At 41.2% G+C, this 27986-nt stretch overlaps 1 protein-coding gene across 26 annotated transcripts; it reads right to left on the bottom strand.

Annotated features, from left to right (window-relative positions):
- Nucleotides 1-7: 7 nt before the first annotated feature.
- CCDC154 (coiled-coil domain containing 154) lies at nucleotides 8-27983 on the bottom strand. 26 transcript variants are annotated; one of them, XR_012484432.1, is made up of 18 exons: nucleotides 26843-27977; nucleotides 25382-25609; nucleotides 24893-25082; nucleotides 24223-24269; nucleotides 23608-23703; nucleotides 21073-21196; nucleotides 11674-11775; nucleotides 11081-11209; nucleotides 10664-10788; nucleotides 9286-9448; nucleotides 8291-8428; nucleotides 4502-4621; nucleotides 3347-3423; nucleotides 2747-2851; nucleotides 2087-2204; nucleotides 1513-1599; nucleotides 774-1022; nucleotides 8-172 (listed from the first exon to the last, which is right to left on the bottom strand). XR_012484432.1 is itself a non-coding variant. In XM_074279636.1 (18 exons), the coding sequence occupies exons 2-18, from the start codon at nucleotides 25555-25557 to the stop codon at nucleotides 52-54; spliced, it is 2100 nt and encodes a 699-aa protein (XP_074135737.1). In that variant the 5' UTR covers nucleotides 25558-25609; nucleotides 26843-27983; the 3' UTR covers nucleotides 8-51. The 26 variants fall into 26 exon arrangements, 20 of the variants coding, with proteins under 20 accessions (XP_074135737.1, XP_074135736.1, XP_074135735.1 ...); XM_074279636.1 differs by having other exon boundaries at nucleotides 774-961; nucleotides 1513-1593; nucleotides 26843-27983; XM_074279635.1 differs by having other exon boundaries at nucleotides 774-961; nucleotides 10664-10785; nucleotides 26843-27982.
- Nucleotides 27984-27986: the final 3 nt, after the last annotated feature.

Raw genomic sequence — 27986 nt, 5'->3', positions numbered from 1 at the left:
GAGTCAATTTCACATAAGAGAAAGCATTTTATTTCTAGGAAGAGAGGAAAGTCAAATCAATGAATAGGTTCCAGATCTGTAGGCTTCTCCACTAGGACCCCTGAGGTGAAAGACTTTTCTTGGCCTTCCCTTAGCTAAAAGCTTGAGTAAAAGTGTTTTCCATTTCAGCCACCTGGCAACAAAAACACAGACTCATTGCATCCCTTCTGATTTATTCAGTCCTTACCACTGTGCAGCTTCTGATGTCAGATGTTTCTCTTGTCCCAGCTCGTGTCCACTGAGGCAGCCTCTTCAAAAACAGAGCCCTAGGAGGGCAGCTGGCAACTTTGATTTTGAATCATTTGGTATCAAAGCTAGTCCACCACCCTCGCCTGATCAGAGCATTTATCTGGGCTCTCCCTCCCAGAAAAAAAGCAGTTTATTTTAGCTTTGTGGCCTTTTATATTTTTTCCCTTTTCTGTTTCAGAGCATGCTGCAACCAGAGTTCAGAGTATACATTGTCTCCCCTTATAATGTAATGTAATGTAAACTCTTTGAGGAAAAGACTGTTTCTTTTTTACTCTGTCTGCATCCCCAGTGGCAACAGCAACACCAGGCATATAGTAGGTGCTTCTCAAATGCTTGGTTCTGGCAGCTCCCTCCCCTTCAGAATTAAAAAAAGGGATCACACAGGATCACTCCCGGGATAGATTCAGATAAGGGCCCAGGAGTCCCAAACCCAAAGATAGCCTAGGTGTCTCAGCTTAACATAATGGCCTAGGTCTCCTCCCTACCTCACTGCCTGATAAATGCCCCATCTGTTTATCTGGGTGACCTCGTCAGGGCCCACATCCTTGATAAAAAATCGTTGTCTCACAAGGGACATGAGCATTCTTTTGCTACCAAGCGTCAGGGTCCAGGGTCCTTCCTCACTCCATAACTGCATCACATTCTCCCGGAGGTGAGCAATCTCTTCTACCCTCTGATGGCAGCAGCAGAGAGAGATATTAGAAGATTAGGATGCTGATAGGGTCAACCTGACTCTGGAGAGAGAAGGATGGTTGATGGATTAATTAAAGGAATGCCAGGAAACAAACAAAAAGTGGCCAAGATTAGGAAGAAAACTAAACAGCCATTTATCTTCCCCTGAGTAAACTACTCCAGTCAGCTGAAAAGCTCTTATCATAGGAAGACATTCTTCTTAGCCAAGATGTCTGAGGTGAGATTCTGACAGACAAGGTAAATGCACTCTGGGGCCAGAAGGACTGGGAGCACAGGCTAGTTAACCCGGTTCCTGGCCACCCTGAATCTGGCTGCCCCGGGGGAGGAAAGAGGTCTGGGGGCCTTTGTTTATTCTTTCTCCTCAGGGAACCCAGCAGGAATACCAAATGAGAAATCCCTGGCCTGGAGCAGGACACTTTTAGTTCCCACATAGCCTCCAAGACCAGAGAACATTCATCCTCTTAGTTCTGTGGGACATTAAAGATTAAAACTCAGACAAACAGGGTTATGGTAAGGGGAGGTTCTTGTTACCAGTTTGGTTTCAGTGTTAAATTTCAGGTTCTGTATGGTCTTGTTGTCTTGTATGTTGTTTTCCATCTTCATTATCTGACTCTGAAACTAGAACATATCCACCTATGGGCTATGATATGAAAAACTCTAAATCCACCCTAAACCATAGGTCTAAGGTAGGCTCTGTCCCAGTCTCACAGGGGAACTCTGGGTAAGCTTCTTCTTCTCCCTATTCTTTTACAAAATGAAAACAAAAACATGGAGTGGGAAACCCTTTTGGGAAGGTTGGTGGGGCTAAGACCAAACTCAAATTGCTCAGGCTGGCTCAGAGGTCTCAAGGAGCTATAATCAGCATGGAGATGAGGGAGTCTCTCATTTTAGGATCCATTTCCCCCCCTCCCATCCAAACTCTTAGCATCTGTCCACTCTTCCCACAAGGTTAAGTGCCATGTGTGGACAGTCAGACCTTCCCTCCAGATTCCCTTGTTCTGTAACCCTCCTTTAGCTACTAATGGTCTGATACTGAAGGCTTGAGCAAATGCAAGCAGAGGAGCCTGCTGATAGCTAGGACCAAAGATGCTGAGCCCTCCTGTACCGTAGTCAGCTTGCCCTGAATTTCCGCTATCTTCCTGTTAGGATTGTCCTCCTTGAGTAGCTGCAAGGCAGAGAGCACTACTGCCAGTTCCTGCTTCACTATCCCCATCTCATGTTTCCTGTGGACAAAGGAGGAAAGATCAGCTGATCCAGCACAGACAGCCCCAGCCACAGGCACACCCTACACCTCCCTTCTGCAAGGAGCTGCTCCTGCTCCATCTCAGTGGGGCTGGGATGAAAGGAGCAGCTCCTTGGCTGGAGAGGGAACCAGGTCCAAGGCAGGGTTGTTGTGTCATTTGAGATCAGGAAGAAAGCCAGGGCTGGAACAGCCTTTGTTCCGGGTCCCGGAGGCAGAGCTCAAAACATAGATGGGCAGATAACTAGCCTTTGAGGGAGCTCCTTGTTGTGCACTCTTACTGTGCCTCATTAGCACCAGGTTCTAAGCACCTCCACAATCTGACAAATTCTGTTTTGATGTGAGTGGCAGTGGTAGAGTGAGTTCTTTGTATGAAGTGAGATCCTCAAGGACCACAACCGAACCTCTTCACGACCCCAAAACACAAAAATAACCATCAGCAGGCAGAGATAAAAGTGGCCTAGGGGACGCCTTTAGAGACTGAAACTTGAGGCAATTCCCCTTCCGTGGCCTCCCACTGGAGACCTTTGATGGAGAACAGGGATGGTTGACTGGAGAGAGGAAACAGTTCTGTATTGATGCAGGGAACTCATCTTTTCCAGGTCAGCATTTCTCAGATCCTCCATTAGTCTGGACAGAGCAATGGATTGGGGAGAAAGGACAAAAAAAAAAAAAAAGCAGAAGCCTTCGAATTCTCTCCCCTCTGAAATTGACACTGGGCAAGCTAGGAAATCATGATTCAGAGTTCTTTGTGCTAAGGGGAGGAAGGGAGGGGAGGGGTGCCCAGCCAATGGAGAACAACAGGTAACAGAGGTTGAGCCTATGTAGGAAGTTGACTTGGATCTGATGCCATCTCCAGCCATCAGCAATGGCCAGTCAACATGCTCATTAAGTTGCCAGGTGACTGAGGCTGAGTGAAGGTGGTAGAGAGCACCCTGGGTGCCAGGATTAGTTCCAAACAAGCTAGAGGGGAAATTCAGAGGCACAGGCAAGTACAGGATCATGTGTTTATGGGGGAGATCCAACAGCAGCCCACCCCAATGGAGCACAGGAGTACCTCTTTTCTCCCACTAAAGAACCCAAGAGCTTCCCAAGTCCTGGGTGGGGATCTGGAAGCTTCCTTACCGGGTTCTACTCTCAGTGATTATTTTCTGATCAGAGTCATTCCTATGGAGGAGACATCTGTCATTCACATCTCCTATCTGAAACACAGTAGAAAGAGATCAGACAGGGCAGGCCCACAGTTAGTCACAGGCTGTTCTGAAGGGAAGAATTAGCTGCATTTCTAGCTGGAGATCCCAAAGTTCTGAGCTCAGGAGCACCCCAGCTGTTTTTACATCATTTCTTAAAATCTAAGTGACACAGTCACTTAGATTGCCCACTCGTTCCTGATTTTGTTCCCTTCCCAATGTTTCTTTCTAGTCCTCCAATCTCCACCACCACTGAAAGTGTCTGCCTCCACAGGATACTCAGAACTACAAAGTAGTTAGTATTTTGTAGAGACAGGATTAGGAATTTTTTCAAAAGGGACAAAACAGATGAAGCAAGAATATCTCAACAATGGAAGGCCAAAGGACACAGTCCAACTATAGATGCATCAGGAGTATGCAACTGTAGATTCATTAGGGCAATCTGACCCCGGACCCCAGACCCCACATGTGTTGGGATAAGATCTAACCCACAAGGACAGTCACTAGGGGATATAACATCCCTCTGTAGCCCACCTCAGCACCATTTACAATCACAGATGCTCATGGAAATCGACAGAGAAGAAGAGGAAAAGAGAGAAATGTAGGAGGGAGAGACAGGATCATAAAACCAACAGATGCAGAGTAGAAGCAGCTTTAGAGGTCCAATTCCTCTCCTCTTTATTTTAGAGAAGAGGAAACAGAGGGCCAGAAAGATCACATAGGTGAGAAATTGCAAAGCCAGGATTTATTTAAACTCAGGTCTTCTGACTCCAAATTCAGTGCTCACTAGTAGGCAGGGAGGGAGAAAGGCAAAAATGAGTGGAGAGAGGAGTGAAGAGGGTTAGGAGGGAAGATAAGAGAGAGAAGGGGAGACATACCGGTGGGTAAAGATAGGAGAGAGAGGGAACAAAAACAGCAAAAAAGACAAAAATATCCAGATGGGGGGAGGAGGTGTCAGAGAAAAAGGGGAAAATAAAGCAAAGAAGGCTCCATCCTGTTTATCTCCACAAACTGACTTTTCTTTAAGCCAAAGTTATTCTAAAGGTGAGGGAATGAAGGAAAGGGAATGATTCAATGTTCCAGCACCAACCTGCTTAAGGAAGCTTTCTACTTTCTCTTGTAATTCTTTAAGATGCACTATGGTTTCGTTCTGCCACTGAATGAATTTCTCTAGCGCTTTTTTCTCCTCTTCCGAACACTCCTTTTTTGCCTGAAACACAAGGCCCCCATATACATATCCTGGGTGAAAGTCTTAAAGCTCTGGAAGTGTGAAGAATTGGTTTTGTGTCAGAGGCAGGAAGAAGAAATAGGACATAGGTTCATGGGGGCCAGGAAGAAGGTGCTCCTGGTATTTAAGGTTATTTTTAAAAAATCATTATGAAGAGCTGTTGGGCCTGTACTTCAGCTAGCTATCCTGACTAGAGACTCCAGTGAAGAAAAATTCTTCCTAAAACAGCAGGAACCATACAAAGAAGATCTATTGGTTCCTGAGTCTGACTTCTACCTTTTCTCTACTTTATGCCCTGAAGAGCCTCTCCAAGTCCAGCCTGGAAGAACCAGAGATTTTCTTTTCTCCCAATAGTATTTTATTTATACAATACATGGAAAGATAGTTTTCAACATTTATTTTTGTAAGACTTTGTGTTTCAAATTTTTCTCCTTCCCTCCTCCCTCCATAAGATAGCAATCTAATATAGGTTAATAAATATGTGCAAACCTTTTAAACATAATTCCATGTTTGTCATATTGAACAAGAAAAATGAGATCTAAAGGTGGGGGATACCACAAGAAAGAAAATAAACAAAAAGGTGAAAATAGTACACATTCATTCTCCATAGTTCTCTCTCTGGATATGACTGACATTTTCCATCTCAAGTCTATTGGAATTTCCTTGAATCATGGCATTGGAGAACCAGAAATTTAAAGGGAACGATCAGGGCATTTATGCCAGTAGATCAGGATATACTCTGATAAGGGAAATCTGAGGCAAGGACAGACAGAAATTCCCCACCAAAAAACCCTAGTCTGACCTCAATACCTTCTCCAAGAAGCCTTTCTTCATCCTCTAATCAGTACAAAATTGTACTGATTAAAACTTCACATAATTTTTGTTCAAAACCTCATTCATTCATCATTGCTGAATCAAATATTATAGTCTCTGTGTGGCTATCTTATCCCTTTGGGAGGGATCAGAAAACATATTTTATTCAAATTTTTGATAATTCAGATAAAAATTTTAGCTTTAAGTATCTCTTCCAGAGCCTGTCCCAATGCAAGCACTTAGTACTAATGTTGAGTCTGGTTTTAGATTGGAATTGTCTGACCCTGATACAGGGTGAATGTGGAATCCTGGAGGTACTGTGCCTAATCTCGGGGATCCAGCCCTAATCCTCGGGGCAATATGGTGTTGGGGGAGTTTTATCTTGGAGCAGAGAGGCATCTGACATGTTTGATTTCTTCTCCTCCTTCAGCTTATTGAAGTTGCACTGAATCAAGAACATTAAAAAAAAAAAACTTCTAAGTGCAGGATTCAGTAAAACATGTTGTAGAGAGATGGGGGAATACAGAGATGACAAGGATAATGGCCCCTGCCCTCATAGACCTATAGCTTACAAGAGAGATAAGACATATACATGGATCTCTGTAAATGTGATATGACTTTCCATTGCTCTACAGGATTTCTATTCTCTTATAAATAAACTTGCCTCTTTCTTCATCTCTTCTAGGACAATTCACCTCCTCCCATTATCTGAAATTGGGTTTTCCTTAAAGAACACTAACACCCCTAACTTTCCTCTGAGATGCTAACAACTGCTTCTCTTCAGCACTGTTATATGCCCACCTTTTATGATTTATCTTTCAAACACATTGGACCTTTTGTAGTTCCCAATCGCATCTTATCTTCTGTGCAAATGTATCCTGTATCTGAAATGGTCTCTCCCCCACATTTATATTGAAAATATTTCCCTTCTTTCAAAGCCAAACTCAGTTTACTATCTCTATCATGAAGTCTTTCCCTATTCAAGAAATCCTTCCCCAATGTCTCACCACCATCAGCAGCAGCACCATACTTAATTTTGAGATATTTATGTTTTGTCTCATTACAGTTATTTGTGAGTTTTGGCTTTTTTTTTTTTTTTTTAAAGATGGATCTTTCTATCTTATCCAGGATAGAAATACAGCTGTTATAATAAATGTGGAAATATGTACAGAAAAACTGTACATGTTAACATACATTTACTTGCAGTCTAGGGGGAGGAGGTGAGGAAAAAGGAGGGAGAAAAAAGACTGCAACACAAGATTTTGCAAGGGTGAATGTTGAAAACTATCTATGCATATGTTTTGAAAACAAAAAGCTTTATTAAAAAAAGAAGAGATAGAGCTGTACTCCTAGGCCAGTCTTCATCAGTGATCTAAGCACAGAAGCTTTGGCCTGTTCTGGAATTCTTTCTAACCTGGGCTGGTTTGTAACTTCTTAGACAGCTCACCATTTGGTGCTAGAGTTACATCTAGTTGGATTTATCCCTATGATATCTTAGAAGTCCTGAACTCAATTTTTCAGCCTCCGCCTTCCCAGTAACAGGGACTACAGATGTGCACTTTACCCCTGCAGTTTACATTATAAACTCCCAAGTATTTTATTATGTCTTTGTATCCTGAACAGGCCTTAACACGTAATAGATGATGAATAGTCCCAAGGAGAAGAAAGATGACTTTGGGGGTCTCTGAACATCATGGGATTACCAGAGATCCCAGTCTCACAAACTAGAAAATGCCATCCCAAGTGCTCAGCACTGTCCATAAACAAGGACAGAGGCCAAGGAGGTTGTTTTAGGGTTCTATTCTAGCTCAGAGCTATTGCCCACTGGCCTGACTCATTGGCTTAAGACACTCTAATATATGAAGCATTGGCCAAAAAAGGGCGTGAATGAATATAACCTGCACATGGTTCCTATATCATGCTGCAGAATTGGTCATCTGGGTCGGAAGAATTAAAAATGAAATTAGAAACTATATATATATATATATATATATATATATATATATATAAACCACTTGTATAGAGCAGTTTCTCAGAGTTCAGCCAAAGCTGGGAAAAACCCTTAGCCATCCCATGGCTCTCGTTGCCTGCTTCCCTTTCATACAACTTTACCCCATCAATCAATTAAAAAGCACAAAGATCTCAAAGACTAAAACTGGGAGTACAGATAGCTGATATTGCCTTGCTTTCCCCCCAGTCAATATCCCAGAGCTCTGGAAAGATAAGGAAGCATTCCTAAGACACCTCAGAAAAAAGGCATCTCTCCCTGCACAAAATTAGAAAGTTAGAAAGCATCCATGGTGATTGATGCCATCAAAACCCACTACCTCAATATAGATGCAGGTGAGCTACCTTAGGGGCTTCCCATTCCTAGCTGGCTATGGAGAATATCTTTTAATTCATCTCATTTGGACTTAGAAGACTTGAGGGTGGATTTTCTCCTTTTCTCCTCTCTAATGTGAATGCTGATTTATCATATAATAATTACTGATTTGGAGAAGGCATTTGGTACAATGTAGGAAATGGGTAGGAGAAAATGATCAAGCCTGCTTAAGTAAAATTCCTAAAACTCAAAGAAAGAGCCCTCATTTAAATGTTTAATTAAGAGGTCCTTACTTAGGAGGAATATGCACAGAAACCCAAAGAACAGCATCTTCTGCTAACCTAACTGACTAGGAGGCATCAATTAAGACCAAAGACCTGGTTGGGGCAGTGAGGTGGGGGGGAAGGAAGTGGAGATGGGGTATCTGCCTGAAATAATTTCCCATTCATACAAATTTATTTTATCATCCATAGGGACATCCCTCTAGGCTCTCAAGTCCCTCACCAGGGACTTACCTCAGACATTTTCAGGTTCAAGGTCTGTTCCTGAAGATCAAATTTCCAGCTCAAAGCGACAAAATGGTCACTCAAATCTCTGACTTCCCTGACCAACCGACCAATGGACTCTTCCAAGACCTGACTCTTTTCTTGGATCTGAATAACATTTGACATGATTGATTACCCAGCAAAGTCATTTTTCTAAAGACAACCTAATGATGGAAAAAGTCACATGGGCTTTTCTCATATAGAACAGAAAAAAGGGATAGGCTAGGTTACAGACCTTGACAAAGGCTCTGGGATCCAAAACTGCCAGGACTCCTCAGAAGCCATTTAATCTAATATCCTCATGTTACAGGTGAGGAAACTGAAGCCCAGGGAACAAAAGATCACATAAAATGTCTCCAAAATGGGATTTCAATCCACATCTTCCCTCTTTCCACTTTACTATGTTATTTCCTTTTGTTTCCTGGGTAAAGCTTTATATTATAAAGCTCATTTGGTGTGTTCTCCAACACAATCTTCCCTGAGCTCTGAAGAAAATAGCCCCATGCCTTAGAACTGTAAAGAGACTTCAGATCAAGTGCAACCTCTACATTTTACAGAAAAGGAAGCTGATCCCCAGAAGAGTCATTATTTTACCCAAAGTTCCACAGCTAGAAAATATAAGAGGCAGGATCCAAACTCAAGTTCTCTGATGCTTTGTGTCTGTCTATGGGACTATTTAAGAGGCCCAGCCACCTCTACCCACCCGTCCTCCTCCTTCCCAAATTGTGATCAGGAAGGAAAGTTAAAGTTGTATGGTTACTGAAATTGGGTAAGAAAATAAGAGCAAGAGAGCCTGGAGAATGCCTTAGATCTTGCTTGTGCTGAATTTATCAGCCTCTCCCACTCTCTTTTAGTTTTCTTTTTCTAGCTCTCTTTCTGTCTTTCTCCTCTTTCTCTAGCTTTTGTTCTCTCTTCTTTGCCCCCCTTTTCCTCTCCCCCCCCACACGAGTTTCTCCCCAACCCACCTTTTCCAATTCACTTCGAGCTTCCCGATGTGCAATGTCAAAAGACTCCCTGACAGCTGAAATGTCATTATGCAGTTGGATGGTAAACTTCTCCACACTCTCCTTCTCATACTGCTCCTGAGCGTCTCTGAGGACATCACAGTAACAGGAAAATCTAAGCATCCTTGGAAATATTCAAGATTCCCATCACTATTGTGGCTAGTGTGCCTGTGCATTGGGCGGGGAGGGGTGTGCTGGAGCTCTGGGTTTGACTTTACTATCTCAGATTTATTATAGGATCATAGATTCAGGACCAGAAGAGTTCTGGAACCCATCATACCTATCACTATCATTCAGATTTTTATGAATTCAAGGGATCAAAGATTTAAAGCTTGAAGGACCTACAGACAATGAGATACATTTGTGCCAATGGCAAGTTGTCTTGTGCATCTTCCTTCCTACATTCTACCCAGAGTCTTTAGTCTTAACGGGTTCTCCCAAGTTAGCAAAGCACACTGTTCTTTGGGTTGCTGTGTCAATTTTTTCCTGCTGTGTTAATTGGAGGGAGGTCAGAGTGGAAGGCAAGGCCCCGAGGTCTAGTTCAACTCTCTCAATTTTACAGAGGGGAAAACTAAAGCCTGGAGAGTCTGTGCAATTTCTCAGAGTAAACGAGTCAGATTCCAAGGTATATGCTCTTTCCATTATCCCACACTGCCTCCCAGGGTTGTCACTATCGTTCAGATTTTTATTAATTCATGGGATCACAGATTCAAAACTTTAAGATGTAAAGATTCAAATCAGAGATCTAAGAGACCATTGATTCCATCCTCTTCATTTTATGGATGAGAAAACTGAGGCACAGAGAAGTTAAATGATTTCCTTGGGGACATACAACTATATCTGAAGAAGCATTTGAACCTACTTCTTCCTGACTCCAAATCTAGCATTGTGGTTTCTAACATTTCTCTAGCACCTTTCTAGTGACTTCTCAGTAAGCTCTTTTAGTAACAAACAAGAAGAGGCTAAAACTAGAAATAGAAGGAAATGTTAGCAATCAAGCCATATTAATTAGTGCGAAGAGTCCCCGAAATGGCACTTCAGTTCAGGGATGGTGCTAATATGACTGGGCTCTAGTGACAGGTAGAGAGACGAACCAGCCACCAAGCTTCCTGAAACTTTGAACACTTAGGTTAGGAGGCTGTTTTCCAGGGCAAGGATTAGGGGGAAGGAGAGTGCTTGGAATGACAAGGCAGACAGATCTGGAAAGATGCCTTAGAACTCCAGCTCTCTGACCAAGGAGGGGAAGGAAGTCGGCCCTACCTCTGGGGGATGAGGCTACCAGATATTCATTCATTCATTCCCTCCACAAGAGGAGCTCTGAGCTCCAGCCCACACCCACCTGTTCTTCTGCTCTGCCTGGAGGATCCTATTGAGTGACGTCTGGTTCTCTCTCACAAACTCAGTTAACTGGATGACAGCCTTGTCCAGGGCTCGACACTGGTCTAAGAGACGAGACTCCTCCTGCTGTGTTCATTGAAGGAAGCTCAGAGCAGGCCAAAGCTCTGTATTTTGAACTGGGTTCCCTGGCAACCCCACTCACCTGGCTGCTGTGGAGGCCTCTGCTAAAGCTCCCTTCTCCCAGGGCTGCCTAGATGTCTAGGGCATGACTACTCTCCTCCCCAGAGGACATGTAATCTAGGGAGATAGATGCTGGCTCTGTCTGGACTGAAATACTTGGCCAGAACCAGACCTGGGACTGTGCCCTGGGAATGTGGCCTTTAGGCTCTGTCCTGCATGTCAGGTACAGACAACAAACCTCTTGCTGATGCTTCAGGCTTCGGAAATGGTCTTCATTTAGCACCTGGATTTTCTGCCATTTCACCTCCAATTCTTCCCAGAGGTTCTTCTCAGATTTGAGTCTTGTATTCTCAGAAACCTTCATTTTCTGCAGCAAGACATTACCATTGCTCCCACTCCATAAGGAGTCTAAGGACTCCTGTGACACCAAAAGGCTGCTTTCATCTCTGGTCATTTCTTGGAGCGAGCTCTTCCCAGGGGAAAGCCTGTGGGCCAGTGCCTTCACTACCCACTGTCTCTACTGATCTCAGCCAACCTCTTAGATCTGGCCTGAAGGGGAACCTCTCATTGTTTCTAACACCATACAGAGAGGAGTGGGGCCAATCTTGCTGGCCCCAGGATGCCTAGACTGCTTAGGTAAGGGATTTGGATGGGTGGCTGGTAGCACTCCTGTTACCACATCACACTCTGGACCCAAAGGGACAGAGAAGTGGGTCCAGCGAAGGAGGAAGAAGGCCCAGAAGCCATTCTGGGATGCTGCTTGGGAATGCCCTCTAAGGAGATTGCCAGTACCCTGGGGAACCCAGCAGGCCCGGAGCAGCTTCCACCCACCTTCTCAATGGCCAGGAAATTTTTCTGAAGGTGGCCACAAAGCTTGGCTTCTCTTTTCAGGAATTTGAGACTCATCTCCTCTCCAAGCTGAAGTGCCTGAGCCTACGGGGAAATGCTGCCATGAGTGCCAACCCTAGGAAAGCAGGAAGTGCAGGTGCATCAGTGAGGACAGCAACCTCCTTCAGGAATATCAGAACCCTCGGGCTGGAAGACCACAGGACTGAGAGTTGGAAGGGAACTTAGAAAGCACCACGTCAGCCAGGGAGGGGATACTCTTCTATTCAGGGGACTGTGATTCTTAGCTTGCTAGGGCCCTTAAAAAAAAATCAACATCCTCTAATTATGGATATGCCAAGTATAAACTCAAAAAAGGCAAGAAGAAAAGCAGTGACATCAGAAAATTTAGGTTTTAATCCCAAATCTGTGATTTGGGGCAAATTATTTCCTTTCTCTGGGTGTCAGTTTGCTCATCATTATAATAACCAAACCTGACCTTGGAGAAAATGCAACAGTAAAATGAGGGGAGTGACCCATCTTCAAGTTCCTTCCAGCTTTGGGTCCTCTGAGCAGGATGACTGACACTAGTATATCTACACCTAGAATTCAGGGATGATCCATGAAACACAAAACAAATTCAGAGCAAGCTAATCATAAGGGAAGGGTGGAACAACACTACCAGGAGAGACTGACTGAAGCACAGACAGTTGGCTGCCTCTTACACTAATATGCTGGGTAACTCCTACAGCCCAGACCCTGCCAGCTCTGTTATATCCTAACTGTGATGGCCTCTAGCTGACAAGTACCTCACCTGTACAACATCTGACTAGTTAGGAGTCTAGTCTATCTCTATATCCTTCCAGCTTAAAGCCTTTTGTTACAGTACAGAAACTAAGCTGAAAACTCAACAGAGAACTGGCAGGAGGCAAGTAGAAGAAGGGGTCTCAAAAGCTTGAGGACTGAGTCTCCTGGCATCAATCAATCGAGACCTGAGAAGGGAGAATATTAAAAGCTAGAAATAGTGACCTTAAAGAGCAATCGACCTTTTCATGGTACAGATTCAGCTCAAGACTACAGCAATTCAGTATTAGAACTGAAATATAGGCCTCCTGGCTCCTAAGTTCAGAGCTTTTTCCTCCTCAGATCAATATGTGACAGCTGTGTGCTACTCACTATCGCAGAGCAAAATGCAACAGTTACAGGATCAGGAGGGGAAAGGGCATCTGTGGCATTAGAGATAAAGGGAAGGGACTTTGCTGAGCCTGAGCACTGAATCCATCTTCCTCTTTTTCTCTGTCACCGACTGGACATAATGCCGGCCTTCCCTACCTAGGGGAAAAGGGACAGTGACATATACTAGTAATGCTGTGTACCAAGTTCAAAGCATTCTGGGCCCTGGAGCCACAAAGATTCACCTTCCTGAGTTCAAATCTGGCCTCAGACACTCACTAGCTGGGTGACCCTAGGCAAGTCACTGAACCCTGTTTGCTTCAATTTCCTCATCTGTAAAATAACCTGGAGAAGGATATGGCCAGCCACTCCAGTATCTCTGCCAAGAAAACTCTCCAAAGAGTCACAGAGTCAGACATGATAGAAAAGCAACTAAATAAGAGAACAACAAAGACTCAAATTAGAAGAGTTTCTGAGAAAGCCCCAGGTATGGACCCAGAGTCCAGGTCCCTTTATAAAATGAGCAACTCAGCAGCTTCTCCCAATATCCAACACTGATAGACTCTCTGCCCATACCTGGAGCTTCACATGCCTCAGTGCAGCCATGATCCTGACTTCTCAAAGGGCAATGAGAAAGGAACACCACTGATACTTGGCAGCTGAACTATCGGCAAACAAGTACTGTGTCTTTTAGCATTATCAGAGAGTAGCTGAAAGCTTTCCCTGTGGTGTTGTTCTTCAGACAAGCCCCATGAATATGATGATGATACCTGAAGTCCAGAGTCACTATTTGCAGAAGTAAAGAGGCTGTATTGCAAAAATTCACATCTATGACCTCTATTACACTTTTCTCTGGGGGAAGTTTAAGCATACCAGCTTGGCTCTTATTGTCCAAGTTCACCAAAAAAGCAGGGCTTTTTCCACTCAAAACTCCTTTTTGTCTGAGAAGTTTTTATGTGACCCCAGGAATACATGTACATAAACCTGTATCAAACATTTACTGACAGCAAGCCATAATTTCATGACACCACATTCAGTTACACGACCCATGTGGGGTCAATAAACCACAATTTAAGCAACTTTGCAATTTTGCAATTGCAAGTTTATAAAAACTCCTCAAAATCTAGAGCAAGTTGAGATCTTTTACTTTTTCCTGTATTGGACTCTTCTTCAGTAAAACTATTCCCATTTCACAGGTGGAGAAAATAAGATATAGAGAGCTTAAATCATTTGGCAAGTTTATGATAAAACCAGAAAGAAAACCTTTGGCTTAGCAGCTGGAACACAATTAATTCAAGAAGCATTTCTTAAGAACTCACATTTGCCAGGAATTGTACCAGGTACTAAAGATATGAAGGCAAGATGAAATTCTCTGCCTATAGTAGTTAATTGAGGTAAGATGCCCTGGAAGATGGGCATCAAGGCCCAGCAGTTCTGGAGTTTTCCATCAATTTTGCAGGGCAGACATGGAGACATGTACATAGATAAGTAAATAGAAATATGTATACATCATCAAAGTATATTTATCTATCAATATATATATATGTATATGTAACTGCCAGGAATGCCACTTTTAGGAGGGAAGGCAGAGAGGCAATATGGACCCAGGTAACTCTGGGATCAGGCTCAAGGATACAGTTGAACATAATGCTTATATAAAGAAGTTAAAGAGCCAGATGGAAGGTCTTTTAACAAAGATCACCACTGAAGAACAGCAGGAAGCTTGTAATCAAGCTCCCAGAAGGCTATCCCCACACCCATTAAATATAGCTCAGAGAGGGAGCAACCTAGAGTTAATGTGTTTGTATGACAGTATAGAGTATAAAATGCGACAACTAGAAGTTGAGTTAAAAAGAGAACGACAAACAATTTAAAAAGAGTTGCTAGAATTGCAGGTTAAACTACAGGTTGAGAAAAAGAAGAAAAAGTTAGGTTACTACACAAAGCAGTGGCTGAAGCTAAGGAGGGAAATAAACGAACCACATGAACTTCAGTTGGAGAAATTCTTCTTAGTGTTTTTTGGTTTACCTTGTGCATTATTGTCTTAAGGAATTTATTGATTACTCTTCCATTGAGAAGAGGTTTAGTTCTTTTTATGTGCAAAGCTCAGGTTGGATTTTAAATCAGTCTTTGGGGAATTTTCCAATTCCTGACCCACTTCTCTCAGCCCCACCTTCGTGGGCCAAGGGAGGAGGAGGAGGAGGAGGAGGAGGAAAAGGAAGGGCGATAATATCATCAGCACTGACCATTAATCCATTCAAAACTCCTGTGTCTTCATTTCAAAAGACAGGAGTAGGCTTTATGGCCCAAGGCAAAAAGGAATTGTGGTATATTAAATATAATCTGAAAAATTTTAAAAATACAGTTCAGTTAATTTCTAAGAAACCTTACAGGGATAAGACCTTGCAGTTAGAGAGAGTGGAGTTTTATACTTGTAAAACTGCTAGGATCGTCTTTGGAGAGTTGGAACTCCTCTTTTCTTACCTCGTGGATTTTTCACTTCCACAGGTGGGCTTGATTTCCCAAACCCCTACAAGTACTTATAAAACAGTGTTTATGTTTAGAATGATTTGGAAAATTGCTGTTTTAATCACTAGAATAAATACAGTGTGTGATCTTTGACCCAGGAGGAAAAATAATATCAGATTTATTGATTCACACTCCTGAAGTACAATTCGGTATCAGAAACTCAAACTTTGATTTTAGGCAAAAGAATTCAGGGATATCATGGATTGAAGCTTTCATAGCCCAGTGTTCTTTCTTCATTAACTGTATGAGTGGCAGGCCACTGAAAAGGTATCAGCTCTTTTAAGAACTTCGAGAGCGAGTGAGAAAGCATTCAGATAAAGGTACCCTACATGTCCATTTTCAGAGTGGACCTTCAAATCATTTATAATCAGGCTGCTAGAATCTTATATTTGCAAATTATGATAACTAAAGAGGAAGCTAAGAGCATGGCAGAAGGTGACTCAGTCTCTCCTGGCGTTTGAGGGAGGAAGGTGTCTGTGAGGCAGCTAGGCCTAACCCCCTGACCTTGACTGTAAAAGATCAAGAATAAGGGGCAGCTAGGTGGCACAGTGGATAGAGCACCAGCCTTGAATTCAGGAGGACCTGAGTTCAAATCTGGTCTCAGACACTTAACACTTCCTAGCTGTGTGACCCTGGGCAAGTCACTTAACCCCAGCCTCAGGAAAAAAAAAAAAAAAAAAAAGATCAAGAATAAAGACATTTAGTGATCCTGACTCCAGCTGATTTCTGGGAAGACAGAGTTCCAGCATATATATATATACACACATATATAACAAAATATCATATATATCAACAAAGTAATTTTGGAGGACAGGGAAAGGGAACAAGTATTTATTAAGCAGGCATTATGCCAGGCACTGTGTTATGTATCTTACAAATATTTCATTTGATTTTCACAAGAGACCTAGGGAATAGGTGCTGCTTTATCCCCATTTTTCAACTGGGATGGGAAAAGAAGTAACAACTGAAGAGATCAGCGAAGACTTCTTCTAGTGCTGTACTTGTGCTAACATTTGATGGGACTCCAGATTCTAAGAGACAGGAATAAAGAGGGAGGACCTTCAATGTACAGGGGACAGCATGCATTCAGAGGCATAGAGCTGTCATAATAGCAAGTGATAAATTGGCCAATTTGGATGAAGTATGTAAAGGGAAATAATACAAAATGAGTATGGAAAGATAGACTGGAGGCAGATTGTGGAGCTTTAAAAATAAAGGAATTTTCGTTTTTTTCCTAAAGGCAACAGGGAACCACTGAAACATCTTAATCAGGTGAGTGGTCTGATCAAAATTGTGCTTTAGGAATATCATTATGACAGCTGTAGAGATGACTGAATGGGAACAGCCTTGAGTCAGAAAACTAATTAGGAGATTATAGCAATAGTTCAGGTAAGAAGCAATGAGGATCTGGAATTGGGTACTGGCTTTGAAGAGAATAAAGAAGAAAGAGATGGGAGAAATATCATTGAGATTGAGTGGTTAGGATTTGACAATGACCAGACAAATGAAAATGAGAATGAATAATAGAGAACTACTCCAAAGTTATGAAGCTCAGTGCCTGAAAGAATAGTAGTGCTTTGGATGGAAAGAGGGAACATTAGGAGCAATGTTTAGAGGAGAAGTCAATTAAGTTCTATTTTGGACATATTGTGTTCAAAATGTCTATGGAACATCTAGTTGGAACTCGTTTAATACAGGCATTTGGAACTAGAGTATAAAAGAAATGAGGTTGGAATATTTAGGTTTGGAGTAATCTACATTGAAAACAGTATTGTTCAGGACAGAGATATAGGGGTACAACCAAGAAGAAAGTACATCATGAAAACCCAATAAGAGGATATCCAGGAAGGAGGACACCTGATAAATGAAGACTGGAGGAAGGTGCAAACTTCCTATAGAAGCATATTTTGTTGGTCAGTATACATTGGAATAATATGAAGAAGTAGGACATAGAGTAGATACTAAAATGATGAAAGTCATAAAAAGAATGGAAAAGTTTGAAAACTGTTACCTTTAATACATTTGATGGATTTTTGTGAGGTAAAGATTGTGTATTTGTGTCTCCATGTTCTCATGGAGAAGTGAGTCGTAAAACCAAGTTTCAATTAAAGTAGGTGAGATTTTGGTTGAATATAAGAAATTATTTCTTGATGTTCAAGGATATCAAATCATAAAGGGAATTTCCATCCTTTAAGAGCTTCAAAAAGAGAAGACAACATAAAAAAAAAAAAAAAAAAAAAAGACAACACAATTATGTATCCCGAATAATTGCTGATATTCACTCATCTTGAGGTGAGGTTTTTTTGGGGGGAGAAGAGGGTCAGAACTAGTTTCTCTAAGTCCCTTTTGTCTTGGGAATCTATGAATTTTATAATCATAGAATCACAGAATTAGAAGTTGCCTCATAGATACCTGAAGAAGAACCTTCTCTACAATATATGAACAAGTAGTCTTTGCTTGACCTCAAACAAATAAACCACTGTGGATTCAGTCACATCTTTCCTCTCTTGCACTTGTGCAAAAATTTTTTACACAGATTTTTCAAATCTGCATGTAGGAATTTGTTTATTTCTATAAATACTTCACCTTATTAGATTTGGTCCAATGTTTGATTCTGTCAAGATCTTTCTGAACCCTGACTCAATCATCCAAATAGGTTTGTGATCCTCATGGCTCTGTGCCATTAGCAGTTTTGGGTAAGCATGCTGTCAATGCTTTTATCCAGGTCAATAACTAAAATGTTAAATAGCATAAGGCCAAGCACAAATTCCTGGGATGCTTCCTTCCAAAACACTAATACTTATTTTTTTGGGGGGTGTCATCATTTAACTCATTCTGAATCTCCCTAATACTATGTTACAGTTCACATCTTTCAAAATTTTCAAACATTTTTAAAAAGAACAGCATGAAATAATTTGCCAAATATTTTCCTGAAATCTAGGTAAACTAAATCTATAGCATTTCACTGGTTTACCAGTCTATTGAAAAGTTAAAGAAATGGCATCAAAATAATAAATTCTTGATGAAGTCATGGTGGTTGTTGCTACTTTTTTTTTTTTTTAACATTACTCCCTTTTTTAATATTCCATAACCATCCTTTTAGTAATAAATCAAAGTGAAACTTATTGGCTTCTAGTTTACAGACTAAGCTTACTCTTTCTCTCTGTCTTTTTTTTTTCCTTTTTAAATAAGACATTTATCAGTCTTCAATGACATGGTTCCCTTTCTGTGCTTAATCTCTGGAGAGATACAGTCAATGATCTTTGAATCATATCCAGAATGTCTTTCAGTGCCCTGGAAGGTAATTTGTCTGGATCTGGTGACAAACATTAAAGATTACTAGGGCTTTTGTCCCATTCACTTCTAGAATGAATTGATCAAACTGTCAACAACCCAGGAAATGTTGCTGTCTTTCTCAAGGGTTGAATAGTTATTGTGAAAGGGCCCAGAAGAATCCTTCTGCAGGGATTTCAACCATATCAACATGGACTCAGTCTCCTTGGAAAGAAGAAAAAAAGGCTCCAGTGGGGAAATCAAAACTTGCAGCCATGCACATAATCTGCAGTCCCACAGTCACATATAAAAACTTGATCAAAGGCATTAATTACCCAGTTACAAAATGAAGTCTGAATATGCTCACTTAGTCATTACTATTCAAGAGCATATTCAGACTTCATTTTGTAACTGTCGAAATCAGAAATTTCTGGAGTGAAAAACATATATCTGAAGAGCAAAGCATGAGACCAAATATTGTTATACTGTTTCTCAAGCTCAAAAATAGTGTTACTTCTTTAAGGAAATGATATTGAACTTGAATCAAACTCAGTTGCCCTGATCCAATAGGCCTCCACAATCAAAAACAAGAACATCAGAAAATTTTTGGATGGTATCTATGTTTCTGACAAAGGCACAGTGCAATAAGCTGATGATATAAGTTGGAAAAGATGACAAAGACTATATCTTGAGGAATTAACACATACCCAAATGTCAAAATAAAAATACTTTTATCATTTGGGGGAAAATTTATTAGGGACCTCCCTTATCATATTCCTCCTCTTTGGTTTAAAAACTCTAGTCATTTTTGTCTTTGTTGGAGAAAACAGAAACAAAGCGCTGAATAGTTGCCTTTATCTCAACCATCTGAGACATAGTCCCATTCCTTCTTTGATCCTCTTTTTTCCCTTTTCAGGCTATTACTAAACAACAAAAACAAAACACAAAACTCTTTTGTTCTCCTTAGTAAACTTTACCAGCTTTAACTCTTCTCTAATGTTATTCTTATAGAGCCATGTACTATATCTGTATTTCTCCACTGTTAACTGCTTTTTGCTTCCATCTTTGGTTAAATCTCAACTTCTACATTGTTTGATGAGTTTCCTGTAATCTCCACTAATTTCTTTAGGCAACTTCATTTTGTTATTTTTTTTTTCACATTACTGAAATTGCTTCTTTTTTGTGTTTTCAAAATTTCATTCTTGAGAGTTTCCAATTCCTCAGCAGCTAATTTCTCCCTACACTTTTCTCTGAATCCTTGGAAATCTGCCCTCCTGAAATCTAAGGTGCATATAGAATCATGTCTATCTTTCCTCACTTATTCTGTTATCAGTTCTGTGATGGCATAATCACTTCCCCCAAGATTCCTATTATTCCTATTTTGAGAAGCAGTTTGCCCTTCCTTGTTGTCAAAATCAGATCTAGAATAGCAGTCCTCTTCATTTGTTTCTATACCCTTTGAAGGATCAAGTCATAATTAAGCAAATCAAGAATTTATTTGCTACTCTGTAAGAGACAGAAACAGAGAGATAAAGAGAAACACAGACATACAGAGATAGAGAGGGGACTGAAGGAAGAAAAGAGAGGGGGGGCGGGAGGGAAAGGAGGAGGAAGGGAATGAAAGAGCACACATGTGGAAATAAAGGAAATTCCCTATCATTAGTATATAATGCTTCTTATCAGGTCTGTAATCTGTCTTCCAAACTCCTTATCTTCTTAATTTTTTTAATCAATACCTTTTACTGTTATATCACATTAATTTTCAAATATATTTTCCCTCTCCACAGAATGCTATCCTTGTAATCAATAATAAATATCGAGAAAAAAAAAAAACCAGAGTGAATGGTTCAGAAAAATCAGTATACCCAGATACCCGACAGTATCTATAATATTCCATACCCTCCATAGTCCCCTATCTCTGCAATGAAGGTGCTTTTTCTCAACTTCTCCAGGATCCAGTTTTATAATTATAATTATAATGTTCAGTTTCATTTTATTGTTCTTTCCATTTATATTTCAGTAGCCATTGTGTATATTGTTTCCTTGGGTTCTGCTTACTTCGCTCTGAATCAGTTCACTTAAGTCTTCTCAGGCTCCTCCGAAACACTCATAATAATTATTTCTTACAGTAAAATAATATTTCATGATATTCATGGACTAGCCTATTTAACCATCCCCCAAAGAAAGGGTATTTGTTCTGTTTCCAATTCTTTGCTACCTACCACAAAAAGTGCTACTGTGAATAAGTATATACACCTCCTTTCTTTCCATTGGGGTAGTCTATAATCTTCCCAGGTAACCCCACTCCTCTTCCACAAACCTGGCTCTTTTCAAATTTCAAATGTCAAAGCAGCCATCTCCTCAAACTATTCGATTCCCTAAAGAGAACTGGAAAAGAGACAGGCAGCCAGTTGCTGGCTCCTGACTGACCTGTATCCCAGCAATATCCCGACTAGTTCGGCAGGCACTCTCTTCCTGGCTCTGCAGCAGGGTACTGCAAGCTGTTTCCCGTCCCTCAGCTTCTTCTTTTAGGTCCCCATTCAGCTTGTCCAATCTATAGGCAGCAAGCATGGTGTATAGAAAGAACATTCATGTCAGGAAATCCCATAGGCCTGACCCAATACTTATTGGCTCTAAAAGCATAGATAAGTATTTTAACTCTCTGAACCTCTTTCATTATCTGTAAAATGGATTTACCTAAGGGTTGTTTGAAAGGAAAAAGGCTCACTAGTCCTGAAGTGGGATCATAAATATAAGATTGATAGGGTTAACAAGTTTTCAATCTTTCAAGGAAAATATCTTCCCATTTCCTTATCCTAAACATGAGGCTTGACTATAAATAGGATCATTCCACCTAAAAGCCAGGAGGAGTTCTGACAGCATATTAACTAGTATGTTTAAAGCATCTCAGGTTGGGATGGGTAAGGACAGAACTTTAACAGATCCAAATCTCCACGTGGTAGAGTACGTTGGTATCTCATTAAGCCTGCCCTCATCTGACTACAAAGATAGAAAAGAAAAACAGTCCCTTCTGAACCCTCCTCCCCGTTTTAAAACACCAGTCTACATGGCATAAGCCAGTATCAAGATTAATTATAGAAAGGGCAAAGTTAGTTTTGTGATGACATCAATTGCAAGCACAGAAATTTCCTGGAGGCTTCCTTCATGGCCCTCTCTCAGTCTGGCTCCCAATAAACTTTCTAGCCTTCTCTTATACAACTGTCTTCTACTTACTCAACACATCTTAAGTAAACTGAATTACTACCCTGGTGAAGGTCCATATTTCTCCTCCCTTAAATTGTTTTTGTACAGTTGTTTTTCAGTTGTAACCCCATTTGGGGTTTTCTTGGCAAAGAGAGTGGAATGGCTTGCAATTTTTTTTTTCCAGCTCATTTTACAGAAGAAGAAATAAAGACAAGCAAGGTAATTTATGACTTGCCCAGGATCATCCAGCTATTAAGTATCTGAGGCCAGATTTGAACTCAGGAAGTTTTTTCCTGATTCCAGGATTAGTGCTCTATCTACTGGGCCACTTAACTGCCTTCTTCCTCCCCAACACAATTTTACAATTATCCCTTCCACATTGCAAATATAGGATGGGCTTAAGGGCATGGTTCCTCCATGATCTGGAAAATATGAGTATAAATTTTTGGTTCTTCCTTCATACCAGAGAAGTCTGAAATTTTTTTCTCTTTTGGGTTATTAAATCTTGGATTGGTATTATTCAGTAATATATATATATATTTATACAAATATGTGTATATCTATATATAATGCATTTTTGAGTTTCTAAAACTTTTTTGTCTTCTGCTGGTTTTTGCTGATTGTCCACAGCTCCCACAAAACTCCCCCCAAAATTCCCATTTAATTTCTTATGCCGACTTAGGATATACTATCTTGGTCAGAGAAAGCCAAATGTGGAAGGGATAACTGTAATACTGATTTCCTTGCAGTTTGTCTGGTCTTTCTCCAATTTACTCAAATTCTTCATATAGTTTTTGGAGTCATCTTCTGAATGCATCCTTCTGAATATGCCATTTTTCTACTAAAAAAGTGTTCATAGGCTTTCCACTTTCTTCCAAAAAGAAGCATAAACTTCTGATTTTGCCCCATAAACATTCTTCTCATGCTAATGTTGGTCATATACTATAGTCTATGTGGCCAGCAAAACTTCATTTCTCTCTACTACGTTCTCATCCTACTCTCCCCTCTTCTCCTTGCCTTTGTTTATAGTTTGAGTCTGGATTGATGGGTCATTCTCACGTTTGTTAGAAGCCCCTCTTCTTCTTCCTTTAAGGCCCAAGGGGTTGCCATTTCCTCTATGAGGTCTTCTCCAGCATTCCACTGTCTCCATATAAAAGTGAGCTTCCTTCCCATATCAGATTTCTCTTAGCATCTTGCCTGAATTCTCTCCTCCATACCCACTTGTCTTCCCTCCATCACCTAATGTAGGCTCCTTGACAACAGGGCCTCTATTCTATTTATTTTGGAATCCCTAGCATCTAGCATACAGTTGGTGCTTCCGAACTGTTTAAACAAAACTCAATCTGGTGTGACCCTACAGTTCTATCCTTCTCTTATACTATTCGCCTCCATGCAAGTCTCCTTTCATTGATCAACAAGTCTTTATTGATCATCTATAACATGCTGAGCCACTTCAGAAGACAAAAATGGAGAAGATATGGTCCTTGGCTTCTACAAGCAAATAAGTCTAGCTAAAAAATGTGAAAAATAAAATCATAAGTGATTTATGTAACAGTTCCAGAAAACTACAGATGAAATGCTTATTACAAGGTCATATACAAAAAATTATGGAATAAGGTAGATAAAACAAAACTATTATACCAACTCAGAGGGGAGAGAGCTCATGAGGGATGATAGGCCAAGGAAGCTATTAGTGATGTATACATCAGATGAGCTAAAAAAGCCTGGAGAAGGGAAAGAGGAGGAGAGAGACACACATACCTGAGGGTTAGTTCTGTCTCAAAGTTCTTCTTTTCTGTTTCCTGGAGAGCCTGTTTCCGGCTAACTTGGGTTAAGGCCTCTCGGACCTCTACCAACCTAGGATTTAAATTATCCTCCATTTCTGAGAGCCCCGACTTCCTCTACCCCCCACCTGATGGTACAGGTCTGAGGGGGAAACTAGGCAGCTGCCCAGATCCCCAACCTTTAAGGACAGAAAGGGTGAAGACCTTCCTTGCAGAGCTTGAATGTCACTAGCTATTCTAAGGAATTCTTCTTGGGCAATGAGAAACCCCTGAACTGCCTGGAGACCAAGTCAACAGGACTGATGTGTCAGCAGGTGACATTACTTGAGTCACAACTTTCCTTAGAGAGTAGATTACTTGGGGGAAGACCTAGAGTACCTTTCCTTCTGCAAGGGAGCCTCTCTGCTTTAGAAAATAGCTAGAGGAAGCGCTCTTGAATCAAAAAACAACAGACTCCACCCCACCACCCTTCTTTGGTGCCAAAATCTTTGTCCTGGAGTTGTTTGGGAATATCATGTTGCTCTCAAATCTGCTCCAATAGCTATGTGGGTTGGACATGGGAATGATTTCTGGACATGAGAAAAACATGTACCTTTTCTCCATCAACTCCATGTGACTCCGACCGATAGCACTAGAAGGCTACAAAGAAAATGATTTGAGTGTTGGGTTTTGTTTTGGGGTTTTTTTGGATTTATCCAGACCTTATTATGATCCATGGTGACTGACAACTGGATAATGGGAACCAGAGATAGGAACAATTTGTGGATAAAAGAGGGTTATTTTTCTAGGGCTCTAAGGCTAGATAAGTGGGAATTTGGCCCTGGGGAAGATGTCCTGCCAGTGAGCCAGAGCTTCCTTATTGTACAATGAAAGGTATGGGATAGATGGATGCTAAGCTTCCATTGAATTCTAAAGTTTGATTTAATCATTATAGCTGTCCCATTTATTTAATGGAAGAGTCAGGGAATAGGTGCAAAGTGGTATAAGGAGAAAAGGCAGGATTCCAAGAAAAATACGTTCAGTTTAGGGAGGCAAGGAGGACAAAGGAGAAGAGGGAAGAAATTTACTTCCCAGCAAAACATTCTCCAACATACTAAAATCCTGGGGATGTCATGGCAAGGGAAGGACCAAGAAAAGACAGACAAAAAAGATGGCTCTAGGACTGTCTATGATCAGTTTGCCGGCCCCCTACCATCACTCTCACAGTTCACACAATTAAGAAAGTATCTTCAAAAGGAGTAGACAGTGGGCAGCAGGCTCACCTCACAGGCTTCCTTCTCTGGTATTCGGGCAAGCTGCTTCACTTCATCACGGATCAGCTCCAGCTCAGAGTCTTGCACCTGTATCCGGGCCCGGATCTGGAGCAGCTCCCTCAACAAACTCAGAACAGCTTGATCTGAACGCTCCTTTTGCCCTCGAAGGCAAACCACCTCAGCTTGCAGATCTGCAACCCTTTGATACAATGGCAGAGTGGTCAGACCAATGGTCAGAGGAGAAATACACACAGAGGCAGGGGGAACAAGGGGAGGAGACAGGCTATTTACCCAAAGGTAGATCTAACTAGGAAGGGTAAGCATTAGAATCATAGTCACCTGAGTCTACCCAGAAAAAGTATAGGGGATATGATTTAAGGAGTCTACAACTAGTCAGAATCCCACCTCCAAAAAGGAAAGAGTGATTCTGGACGCAAATACCTTATGGAATTGGGAAGTAGTTCTGGCTAAGTGATAAAACAAACTTCAGGTACCTACCACTGTTCTAGTTGTTTCCATCGTTTAGGAGAGTCTTGCTCAATGGTGAATTTAGAAGACCCTCTGAGGCTATACTCAGAATTATCAGAGATCTCATCTAGAATCAGAGGTTCTGAAATCCTCAGACCATCTTCGAGGAGCTGCCCCAGGTCCCCTAGAGTGACCGAGTTGCTCATAATGGCAATGGGGACTCAGGTCTGACTCCGTGCTGTCGTCGGACACTCAATCCTGTGGTAAGGAAAATACAAACAAGTCCCTGCATTCAGGAATTCAGCAAATGAATCAACATACCTTATCCCTGGAGAAGGGTCTTCCTTTGCCTTCCTGACTCATTTAGATCTAGTGGATTTCCTCTCCATTGGAGATTTTCAAGCAAAGGCTGGATGACCATTTATTGAAGGTGCTGCTGTAAGACTCTTTTTTTCAGATATAATTTGGACCCGATGGCTCCTAAGGTTCCTTCCAGGATAGGAAATAAAACACTGCCTTTGCAGTTTCAAAAATGTGCCTACTAACCTAGGCACTCATTCATAAATAATGTAAAATGAAATCTTTCCAGCCTTTAAAAAAAGAAAGGTCCTTTCCAAATATGAAATTCTGTGACTGGCAAAGAGATCCCTGAAAACCGGAATGTATTCTGAACTTTCTAGCTCCTGTACAAAGAAAGAAGCTGATTCTCATCTGCTAAGACTAAATTCTCTGAAAAGGGATCTCCTTAAATCATTGCTTCCAGCTCTAAAAAAATAAACAGACCCTCCTTTTATGGCTTACAAAGTATTTTTTGTACCTACATTATCTTATCTGATCCTACAAGTATGTGAAGTAAATAGTGCTTTATTCTGTTTTCAGATAAACTGAAGTTTAGAAATTAACTTATTCCAGATGACATGGGCCAGTTAAATGCCTGATACCAAATTGTTTCCCAAAGTTGGATCATACCAGCCACTGACCCCCATTTGGCCCTGGATTCAGAGAACCTGGGTAAAAATCCTGACTCTGGAGTTTACCACCTATAAGATTTTAGGTCAGATACTTATTCTCCCTTTAAAAAGTGAGGGAGTTAAAACTATATGGTTTCTCAGGTCCCTCCCAGCTTTAGACTTACAATGTCCAGGCTAAAGCTAACCTTTAGGCTTCCTTACTAAATTGCAGACACTGAAATGGACCCCTTCTACTATATTTAGAAACAAAGAGCTTGGGACAAGGGCAGAAATGTGAGACTTCATTGACACATCTTCATCCAGACTCTAAAGGCTGTATCCACACTGTCTGATCCTTTCATAGTGTAGAGATGGGCTCTGAGACAATTACTCTTTCCCCATAGCTTTCTAGCATTACTCAGGACATCTCTTGGCTTTGAACCAGCTGACTATTAGGGTAAACTGTTGAGGGAGGGAAGGGAACCCTAGAACAAAGAGCCACCCCATTCTCCCCCTCCCACCTCATCCCTCAGGGATTTACCAGGTCTGGGGAAGAGGGGAAAGGGAGGCTGGCTGAGGCAGTTGAGAGAGCTTGCTGAGCTGTCGGATAAGTTAGTGTCCTTACATCTTGCCTTCACAGGGAACCTATCTAAGCAGTGGGAACTGATGTAAACTTGTTCCGGAACCTTCCCTTCAACTAGAAACTTATGACCTCACTGCCCAACTGTCACTCTTAGAATCAACCCCTCTTTCTCTATCTTTTGTGCAAAAACCCAAAAAACTGGTAGACAAGTCAAGGACCAACAGCAAACAACCTTAATATTTTGGCCATTCCTTTTTCAGGAGTGGATAAAGAAATATGGTGTCTGAGCATACTCTGCTTTCTACCCCCTGATCCCACTCATCTAGAAGGAAAGGAAAAATTTGTCTGTTTCTTCCCACCTAAAGTAGCAATTAAGCCGAATTGTCCGAAGAATACTCACAATCTTTAGTGTATGAACTGGAGATATATTGGCAAAAAGTATGAATAGTGCAAAGAACTGTGTCTTTTCTTTGTCCCTCTGAAAGAACTTACAGGATCAATTTACCCAAGAGACATGGCAAATGGGCTTTTGGGACTAACAAATTGATACCCAGGCTACCCTTGGAAAAAGTCCTGAGATTTGGGGAGGCATAAAGTACCTACTTGATTTAAAGGTCCAACTGAGTATTCCTTACTGCCAACTGCCTGGAAAGTGTGAAGTGAAGAAACCTGAAAGCTGATAAACTCTTTTCATTCTCTAAGATCATTAACTATGCAATGGAAATCAGCTTAGCCATTCCCTGCCGGGTGAAGCTCCCCAACTTTCGGCTACCTTTGTGATTTTGTGATCTAGGATCACTATTTGGAGAGCTATCCTTAGAGGAAAAGGTAGAAATCCTAGGGCTTGCAGTAACATGTTAATCTAATTACCAACCAGTATAAACCACTTCTGGTGGTTTAATAGCCCAGCGTGAATGAGAAAGAATGGGGGCTCTTGTGAGTATCAAGAGAAACTCAGAGAAGGGCTATTCCTTAATTACCAGTAATCATATTATGAATAGGAGATGGCTCACCAACCATTTCAAAGACTAACTCCTACATTACAGATTTAGTTTTAAAAGCAAAATCCTATTTGTGAATTGTTACATCTTATACTGAAGTG

The sequence above is a fragment of the Sminthopsis crassicaudata genome, chromosome 1 (assembly GCF_048593235.1).
Source record: "Sminthopsis crassicaudata isolate SCR6 chromosome 1, ASM4859323v1, whole genome shotgun sequence".
NCBI lineage: Eukaryota > Metazoa > Chordata > Mammalia > Dasyuromorphia > Dasyuridae > Sminthopsis > Sminthopsis crassicaudata.
This window is presented reverse-complemented; position numbering and strand designations above follow the sequence as displayed.